This window comes from Brienomyrus brachyistius, chromosome 13 (assembly GCF_023856365.1).
Source record: "Brienomyrus brachyistius isolate T26 chromosome 13, BBRACH_0.4, whole genome shotgun sequence".
NCBI classification, from domain to species: domain Eukaryota; kingdom Metazoa; phylum Chordata; class Actinopteri; order Osteoglossiformes; family Mormyridae; genus Brienomyrus; species Brienomyrus brachyistius.
Genome location: NC_064545.1, coordinates 6,903,302 through 6,912,638, shown reverse-complemented (window position 1 = coordinate 6,912,638; position 9,337 = coordinate 6,903,302). Strand labels below are relative to the sequence as shown.

At 40.5% G+C, this 9,337-nt stretch overlaps 2 protein-coding genes across 3 annotated transcripts; both read left to right on the top strand.

The window, feature by feature from the left end:
* The first annotated feature begins 732 nt into the window (after window positions 1-732).
* On the top strand, window positions 733-4,871 carry zgc:172145 (Ferritin light chain, oocyte isoform-like). 2 transcript variants are annotated; one of them, XM_048973136.1, is made up of 4 exons: window positions 733-917; window positions 1,016-1,204; window positions 1,759-1,905; window positions 3,353-4,871. In XM_048973136.1, exons 2-4 carry the CDS (start codon window positions 1,037-1,039, stop codon window positions 3,641-3,643), a joined length of 606 nt encoding a protein of 201 aa, XP_048829093.1. In that variant the 5' UTR covers window positions 733-917; window positions 1,016-1,036; the 3' UTR covers window positions 3,644-4,871. The 2 variants fall into 2 exon arrangements, with proteins under 2 accessions (XP_048829093.1, XP_048829092.1); XM_048973135.1 differs by having other exon boundaries at window positions 734-922.
* Window positions 4,872-6,839: 1,968 nt separating this feature from the next.
* myod1 (myogenic differentiation 1) lies at window positions 6,840-8,911 on the top strand. Its single transcript, XM_048973419.1, has 3 exons — window positions 6,840-7,546; window positions 7,762-7,840; window positions 8,086-8,911. Exons 1-3 carry the CDS (start codon window positions 7,037-7,039, stop codon window positions 8,322-8,324), a joined length of 828 nt encoding a protein of 275 aa, XP_048829376.1. The 5' UTR covers window positions 6,840-7,036; the 3' UTR covers window positions 8,325-8,911.
* Window positions 8,912-9,337: the final 426 nt, after the last annotated feature.

Genomic DNA, 9,337 nt, shown 5'->3' with positions numbered 1-9,337 from the left:
GCTGTGGTCTCCCCGCAGTAACATGAGACCCCCTCTGGCTGGTCGGTATGAGTTGGGGGGATGTTGGCGAGGGGGGCTGCGGATTTGGAGGGCCACGTGGCAACGGGGAAATACATTCCAAAACAAAGACACCCCTGTGTTTACGTATGGCACATGCAAATGCTGCAGCTGAACCTCACAGACTGGCGTCATTGTATAATGCAGAAACTTCAGACAAGGATGTTTATAGACTTCGGTTGTACTCTGAATTAAATTCCCCTTCCAAATTCAAAATGTATGAACAGACAAATCAAGACAAATGAAACAAAGTTGTGGTGTTTTAGCCATACTCTTGACATAAGAAAGCTTTTATAAAGGCAGAATCCAAATACATATATTTCACAGATAGAAGCCTATTCTACTTTAATATTGTGTTAAAATAAGCTTTTTGGACTAACAGTCCACCATAATACAGCACATACAAAATGTATTTGTAGTTTAGCTGCAGACGTTTCGTTACAGATTTTTTTTTATTTTCACCAAAATTTGCCAATTATTTGTAAATATCCCATTGTGTGTGTAAATATAGGTACATTTACCGTATAAACACAAACACAGAACGACTGTGAGGAAAACGTAAAATCTCATTGTGTCTCTAAATCACGTTAGAAATTACACGAGCGCCTGTTTTGCAATACGGGGGGGGGGGAAATCTCGTGCACGTCTGGTAGCTGTTAAACATTATTTTATTTCTTTGCCGTTCCCATCGCTCAGATGTCCCATCTCCTCTCTCCGCGGACAGCAGCGCACAGGATGTGCGCCGGATGAACTTGAGCTGCACGGGAAGCATTTAGATGCCGTCCTGCTGTGCCGTTACCGTTGCAGAAGTTTAACTTCTTTGGGTGGGGCAAACAACCTGCTGGGAGTCAACTGATTCCGTAAGGTGAAAAATAAATACGAATGTCATAAGTTGCATAGCATTAAAATACCGGATTCCAGTCTTTGACACTGTAAATTTCTTTACTTTTTTTTGCAGGCTTCACTGTGACATGTAAATATGTCGGAACCACGCTGCAAAAGACTGAAAACTAGCCTCCCTATCTGCAAAAACCACAAAGCGCTTAGTGGCAGCCGGGTGACGCAGAACCTGCCAGCCGTGGTGGAGGAGAGTCTCTGCGGCGTAACGACCTTGCTAATGGAGGCTGCTTACAGGCTTCAAGCGCTGGTAAGGGTAGCGGCACCATCTGGCTATACATCTAAGCAATAGGCACTTCTATACAACAGACTTTGTTTAAACTACACCACGTTTATTTCTCAATATCACTACTTAAGTTATTAAATCAGCCAGATTTTGTTTATATATTCTTATATATAAGAAAAAAAAATATTTCAAGAAGAAGAAGCATAGTAGTTTACTATTTAATGATCGGTAAATCTTACATCCAGGATAGTATTCCTTATTCAATGATTTTTTCCCCCAATAAAGTTCTCTGCTTTCTTCAGTAAGGTCTTATAGTTTTGGGCAGAATGAAAAAGTTCGTTAGTTGCCCTTTGGGGGCGCGGGCTTTGCTGTGAAAAGCCATAATATAGCCGTTGATTTAGGGCAGTAAACGTAACCTTCAACAATTGGTTGATATTCAGACGGTGTATAGGGATAGTTACTTTTGAAGGGAAATGGGCAGTAAGGTGTGTCTAATTTATTACAGCGTTATAAAATGCCAGAGTGCAGCCAAGCCCTGCATTATGGACCATGTCCTTATATTCTTACATTTCCGTCAGGCTCGGATATTTGAGCAGCATGATGTCGCCCTGCCAAGGGTAGCTGGCTTTTTCCATCAGGAATCGGAGAAGGAGCAGAAGCAGGCTGAGGCTATGCTGGCCTATCTGACGGAGCGGGGGGCACACTACTGCAATAAGGACATCAAGGTAACCCCCCCCCCCAAGCACACTGGACAGCCTGATCTCAACATACCCACCCTGCTTCCCAAATGTATCCAGATAGTCCATCCTCTGCATGCAGGACTTGTTCCCAACCGTTTGGTCTTCAACTTTCTCATTAATGAAGGTGTTTAGTCTTAAAATACACATGCCAGATACACACACACACACACATATATATATATATATAAAACTTAACTTTGATTGAGGACCAGTGATTTATGAGATTTGAAAGTCATTCCCGTCTGTATGTCATACTATCTTTTCAACGCAAGATCCCATGTTACGAAAGACAGCGGTCCACAGCAGAGTAACATGAGCCATAGCGAGGCCATAAACCTCCCCCACAGCGTTCCGGAGATCCCCGCGGTAATGCCGGCCAGAGTGTACGTTACCCCTGAGTTCCGGAAAATTGCGGGAGATTAAGCGCAGTGGCCAGGGCAAGGACAGCCAGATACGTGGCGTTGCGATGCCACATCGCCCTGCGTGATTCCTACTCTGCTCCCGTAGGTTTACGAGTCGTGCGAAATCGATTCCGGGGCACCGCAAAGTGTCCGTCGTCAGCCATTTCGAACACCTTGTTATCCATCCAGACCAAAAGCAGTTTGTTGTTTTCCCGCGTGTGTTACCACGTATGCCAAACGATGATTCATATAGGACAGTGTTGCATGTTTTTAATCTTATCATTTTTGCTTGCAAATGTCTTAGCTTAAAATTCACCTGTTAAGCAAGTTAAATTGCAAATGTGTTGGTTAATATTATCTGAAGTGCTATAGTAGTTTTCATAAATTTTTTATATATCTGTGTCATCTCTATATATAGACCATCAGTTTTATGTATTGTGTATAGACTGTCAGTGTTATTAGGATTTTTGTCTTCGCAGACTGGATTTTGAGACACTGATACACCTTGGGGGAGGGAGTTGACACATTGTACATTGTTGTCAAAATAGAAACAGCGGTTCATGAGTCTGCTATAATATTACCAGACCCGAATCGGACGACATCAATTTACTATCTGTCTTTCCGACAATGATTTTCTCTTTTACATGGAGAATGTAAGTTAAACTGTCAGCTCTATTTAAATTGCATTCTATCATTCAGCTTTGTGATATCTGTTTGCAGTGATGCGTTCACTTCCGACGTACTCAGTTACTCTATTCTATATCTGTGGTGAATATGTTACAGGCTGTGGATACTATTTATTATTGGATATACATTTGATCTTCTGGACTGGACTTTGTATTGTGTTACACATCTGTCACAACCTCTCTATGTGCATTAATGTGGCGTGAATGTGCAGTTTTTTTTCATGGTATGAAATATCTCGGAATCAGGTTAAATATAAGAAAACTAGACTGAGGATGAGTGAACGTCTTGTGAAGTCTGTTGGAAGGTCGAATTCATTGCATGTGTTGTTTTCTCTGGTCCGCCAGAAACCTGGGTGTGAGGATGTATGTTCCCTCATCCCTGCCCTGGAGGTCATGCTTGCTCAGTGGAAGGAGCTTTTGTCATGCATGGTGGAGCTTTGCCAGTTGGCCGGCGAGCACGGCGACCCACACACGGCCAGCACGGTCAAGGGCTGCTTCCTCGCCCCTCTGGTCCCCAAGGTCAAAGAGCTGGGTGATCTTCTGACCAACGCCAAGAGAGCGGGATGTGCCGACCATGAGCCCGGCTTTGGAGAGTACCTAACAGATCAGCTTCTGGAGGAGTGGTCTGGTATCTGATCCTGCTCACCCACTCTCATTTGTACACATAAACACCCTGTCCAGACCCCACACCCTTCCTTCCAAAGGCATTTTGTAAGTGTTCCTGTTGTTGATTACTTCTGTATATTTAGCTGATCCTTTCATCCAAAGCAACATGCAACTGAGAAAGCAGAGTGAGTCAGTCTTTGGATGAATTCAAGTTAAGGGTCTTGCTCAAGGGCCCAATGGTGAAATCACTCTGCTGACCATGGGAAGGGCTCAAAGATTTGAACCAACAACCTTCCAATCAAACCAAATTGGATTTATCGGTACATTCAGTATTAAGATGTGTTCCATTTCATTTTCCTCATACAAGTCCTTGGTAAACATGAAGCCAGTCGTCGTGTTTTGGAATTGTAGGAGACCACCCACACGGGGAGAGAACTTACAAACTCCACTCACTGGGTTGGGGGCAGAACCCCTGACGCTGGAGGTGTGAGGCTAATGTGCCGCCCACTGAGATGCCATGCCGCACCTTCCTTTGGAACAAGCTGGTCAAAATCTAGATGAGTAAAGATAGAATTTGCAGTGCTAAAACTGCACTGCCGAGTGTTTGTGTTGGACTCTCTAGTACAGGGGTTCTCAAAGTCCGGATCACAGTTCAGATGCAGACCAAACCACATGCTAATCCGGATCCATCCGATAATGCAGCTTTGGATCAATACGGTTTACGTAAAAAGGTTTAATATGGTTTGAAGTACAAAAATACAACGTAGAACCACCAAAGTTCACACACGCACATAACTCGTCATAACTCCCACCCAATGACAGTCTAAACGATTGGCGAGTGTTAAAAAGTTCACATTTTTGTTATATATTGATGTATATATCGAAAGTTATAGTCATGAAATGCTGTTTTGTTATTGGAAACTGTTCCCGACCCCTGACTTTGAACAAAAATCATACAGATACAAACCTTTGATCATGACGTTTGAGAAGCTCTGCTCTAGCACTCCAAGTAAGCTGTGATTTGGGTGCGTGGTGTTGGGTGTGGAGCACCAGGTTTTTGTGACAATCTAACGTGTGTAGCATTCCAGATTGAGTGGCTGAGGTTAATGACAAATGGTGTTACTGAGGGAAGGTGTCCACTTTACATCCAGGGCCCAAGTTTTCAGTCCTTGGCAAGCAATATATGAAAAATAAATAATAATGATATGATGGTCCGTTTAAGAACATTTTTATTCATAATAAAACTGCTTGCGGCAAACTGTTTTGCTAACATTTTTTACTGATTGTATGTGTACAGTTTCTCCCTGAGAGAATTGTCCTTTTTCAGTTGTTGAAACCGTATGACCGTAATTATATATTAGCAGTAGCAAGAGATTTTGAAACTCTGAATTCCTGTTACTCACATTCCCTTTAATTTATGGTATTTTGGTGCGTTAGGGTGTGGATGAGAAATTTGCTGTTGGATATTTCAGTGTTCGTTTTTTATTAAAAATAAATGGTTTATTATTAAACTTGAAAGTTCAAAACTGTATTGACGAAATGTGCATGTGTGTAGATATTTTTAGGAGGACATGGAAATTCAAATAATGCGTCATAAATCAGCTGTTCAATTGAATGAAGAAATTCATTTTATTCATCCATTCGCTCCCGTACAGGGAAAGCATGCGTTTCAGTGTTCTTGTTGAGTACCGTATTAATCGGTATAGTGGGTTCATTTTTTGTTTTCAGCTTGTGTATATTTAAAGTTCATAGCAAGCAAATTAATTGATTATATACATTTATATATTAATCTAGTATATATACAAAGAAACATTTTCATTAATGCAGGTATCTGTAGTTGAAATGTTAGTTTTTCGGTTTGCTCGAAGCTTCGTGCGTTTATTGATCGTCTTTTTAATTATTTCATCCAAATGTTTAAGGATACTTCCAAAATTATTGTGCTATCGATGAAAATTGAAACGAACGTGTTAGGCTGTAATTTATGTTTCCTTTGCTCTGTGTATTTAATAATAATAATAAAAACCTTTGAACCCATCTTTTTTTAAGTATTTATGATATAAATGAAATAAACACCACTCTGCTGTAAGCTTGCTGTTATTTTCAGCTGTTTCGGCATATACCTGAAAAGTAACAATATGCCGATGCGAAGCCTTGTACTTAGGAATTACATTTTTGTTATAGTAAGCCGCTCTTGCGTGATCCCTCCTGGTTAAAGGCAGGTTAAATCTATACCGCCATCTGCTGCCTCCGGGGTTTCATGCCGGATCGGGTCTTCGTTCCCGCAGTTAGCAGCTTTGTAATGTAACGTACCGTCTTCACCGATTTAGATAACGGAACTTAATCAAAGACTTAATACACACTGCACTTTAAAATTTCAACATTACGATGAAGATTTCCATATCTTTTCCTCCTGAGTTAACCGAAGGAAATATATCATTTTAGTCGGGGTTAGGATTTCATATTCCTAACATGAATTTTATAAATTATAGTAACACATTTAATATCGGAGTTAACTCGCCAATGTTTATGTTTTATTGCCATTGATAGACAGTGGAAACTGACACAGCAGACGTGTTCTGTAGCCTGCAATAATTACTGTATGAATTTGTTGACAGTCCGCTTTAAATTGCCAATAATTCTGTTTGAAATAAAAAAAATGTGCTGATTCACTTGACCTCCATTTCATAGTAAATCGTCATTCGCTCATACAAAAATCTTGTAGATTTCGTAAGTCACTATAAGCCTCACCACACTTCACAACTACGAAATAAATGTTTTTCTGTTAATCGTTTTTACAGTAATTTAAATACAATGTCAATGGTACCCGTATCATTTTCGCGTTACTTCTAATTTAGTGTAATGTCGTAAAACTATTTTGTTTCCTTAGTTCCTCCTTTTAAATTTGTTAAAAAGTTATTAAAATGCGATATCTATGAGAAATATAGGGGTGTTAAATTTCAAGTGTCATTTAAAGCATGTAAAACAGACATAACTAAATTATTAGAAAATAAATTGTAATTTCTATATATACGCTCCTTTTTACATTAATAATTAAGGTTTATTTATGTTTCTTGAAGGTTCTGTAAAAATGAGCACGAAACGCGTGACAAGAAAGCCCTTCCCTCTAGGGGCCCCAGTCCGGGAGACGCGAGCCGATTGGTCTGACTGCCCAGCTGTCGGATGGGCAGGACACGCCCCAAAGTTACTGATACGCATATAAATAAAGCAATGCTCGGGATCAATAACAGGTACCCAAAGGGTGCTGTCGTATGTGAACCTAGGACTGACAACGCTAAAAAAAAATACATTTAAGCAGTTTTTCGGTTGTCCCTTTAGACTTATACGTCTGGAGATTTTGCGAAAACTCAGTATCATTCAAAAGTAATATTTCAGTTGGTTTCGATTTTAAAATCGAAAAAAACGATGGAATTGTCGGATATTGCCTTTCCAATTCCATCCGCAGACGACTTTTACGACGACCCGTGCTTCAACACAAGTGACATGCACTTCTTCGAGGACCTGGACCCTAGGCTAGTTCACGTGGGCCTTCTGAAGTCGGACGACTACAACCACAAAGAGGACGAACACATTCGAGCTCCGAGCGGTCACCACCAGGCTGGCAGGTGCCTTCTTTGGGCGTGCAAAGCCTGCAAGAGGAAGACCACCAACGCGGATCGCAGGAAAGCGGCAACCATGCGAGAGAGGAGGCGACTCAGCAAAGTCAACGATGCGTTTGAGACCCTTAAGAGGTGCACGTCCACGAATCCCAACCAGCGGCTGCCCAAGGTGGAGATCCTCCGAAATGCCATCAACTACATCGAGTCACTGCAGTCCCTGCTCCGGGGACAGGACGAGAACTATTACCCTGTGCTGGAGCACTACAGCGGCGACTCTGACGCGTCCAGCCCCCGATCCAACTGCTCAGACGGAATGGTGAGACATAATTAATAAAAATGCAGATGCAGCAAGATTTGGACAGTTGGATGATTTAATTTGAAACGAAAAGCGTTTTCTCCACTTTCAATTTAGTTTAATGTGTGTAGTTAATGTGCTACAATTAGCACATTAACTGCAGGCTTACGTTTAAATAACGAATGATCGATATTCGTGTTTTTAGCGCATTTTAACGTCTGTATTTCTTTCTTCAGATGGATTTTAACGGTCCAACATGCACGTCAAGGAGACGAAACAGCTACGACAGTACATACTTCACCGAAACTCCAAATGGTAAGCGCAGCTTTTCTTAAAACCCCGCACACTTTGGAAAACAACATTGATTAAATGACCTCTTTTCTTATAGCCACGGTATAATAATGTTGTGTCTGTTAGTTATTTAAATGTTATTTTTTAAAATATATCATGCAAAGTAATTATACCTCTCGGATAATTGATCATTATAAAAAAGACACGTATCTAAAACAGCACAAATGAATCTATTTATATCATCTCACGGCTTTTAAATCTCTCTTCAGATTCCAGAAGTAACAAGAACTCCGTGATTTCCAGCTTGGATTGTCTATCCAGCATTGTGGAGCGAATTTCGACAGATGCATCCACTTGTCCTGTTTTACCGAGTCAGGAGGGGTCCGAAGGCAGTCCCACCTCCCCTAGAGAAGGATCTATACTGGGGGAGACAGTAACATCCGTCCCGTCTCCCACCAACTGCCCTCAAACCGCTCATGACTCAAACCCCATTTACCAGGTTTTATGAAACGTCTTGGTGCCTAAAACGACAAAAGACTTATTTTGACCGTACATTCTTGAATGCCAATGAATTCCTTTAAAGGACGCGGGAAGACAAAATATTGGACTTGGTTACTGCATGTTATTGACGAGCAGGAAAAACCACTAAACATTAATTCTTTGCCAATAATAGAACGGTGTCCCTGTTCCTTAAAGTCGAATTATCCCCGATTCCTTCGTGGTTCATTCGTGTTGTTTTTTTCCCACCATCTCGGCCTGCCTTCTTGTATTTAAACGGGTGTATTTGCCTATGGAACTACTGTATCATATTTTTCGACCACTGCTTTAGGGAAACATTCAATGTAATTTATGTGCCACGTGTAATTTTGCCTGGTTGCGCGGAGAAGTCAGACAAAAACGCAAATTAAATCTGGAAAATGAGGACCATTTTTTGTACATTTGTAATTAAGAGCCTTTTGCTAAACACTCAAATGTATTTAATGTTGCCAGTTTATAGGGACGCTTGGTTTGTCGTGTCAAATGCTTAACTTTATATTTATACATGAAATCCTGAGTGAATGTCAGTGTTTTAATAAAGAAATCAATGTGACTATATTTATACAAATACTGTCTTTATTTTTGTTGTGGCTTGTTGAAATTGAACTAAATGAACATATTAATATGAAATAAGTTATTATCGTAAGATAAAATTATTGCAACCTTCTGTTCTTCCTAAATAGGCCTAATATAGTCAGTTAAGTTTTAGCAAAATAGAAACATGCAAAACAGGAAAAGAGTACGTCACGCAACACGCGTTAGATATTTAATTTTTTTCTCATTTCTAATAGCATATTTTTGGTGAGGTCTTAAATCCGTCGTTGCGTAAACAGCATCAAAACTAAATGAAAGATCGTTCCTTAATTTCCTTGGGTCTCCCAAAATCTGTCACACCAAGTTTAACTCCGCGTTACATGTTAACATGCTTGCCTATTCACTTGTTAATCACAATTTTTCATTGCCTTGTCAAAATGAATCGTGAAT

Excerpts from the sequence above, each read along its gene's own strand:
- zgc:172145 (XM_048973136.1), top strand. The coding sequence starts at position 1,037 with ATGTCGGAACCACGCTGCAAAAGACTGAAAACTAGCCTCCCTATCTGC. Across the intron at positions 1,205-1,758 it reads CTTACAGGCTTCAAGCGCTG|GCTCGGATATTTGAGCAGCA; the intron begins GTAAGGGTAGCG and ends CATTTCCGTCAG. Across the intron at positions 1,906-3,352 it reads ACTGCAATAAGGACATCAAG|AAACCTGGGTGTGAGGATGT; the intron begins GTAACCCCCCCC and ends CTGGTCCGCCAG.
- myod1 (XM_048973419.1), top strand. The coding sequence starts at position 7,037 with ATGGAATTGTCGGATATTGCCTTTCCAATTCCATCCGCAGACGACTTT. Across the intron at positions 7,547-7,761 it reads CCAACTGCTCAGACGGAATG|ATGGATTTTAACGGTCCAAC; the intron begins GTGAGACATAAT and ends TTCTTTCTTCAG. Across the intron at positions 7,841-8,085 it reads CTTCACCGAAACTCCAAATG|ATTCCAGAAGTAACAAGAAC; the intron begins GTAAGCGCAGCT and ends ATCTCTCTTCAG.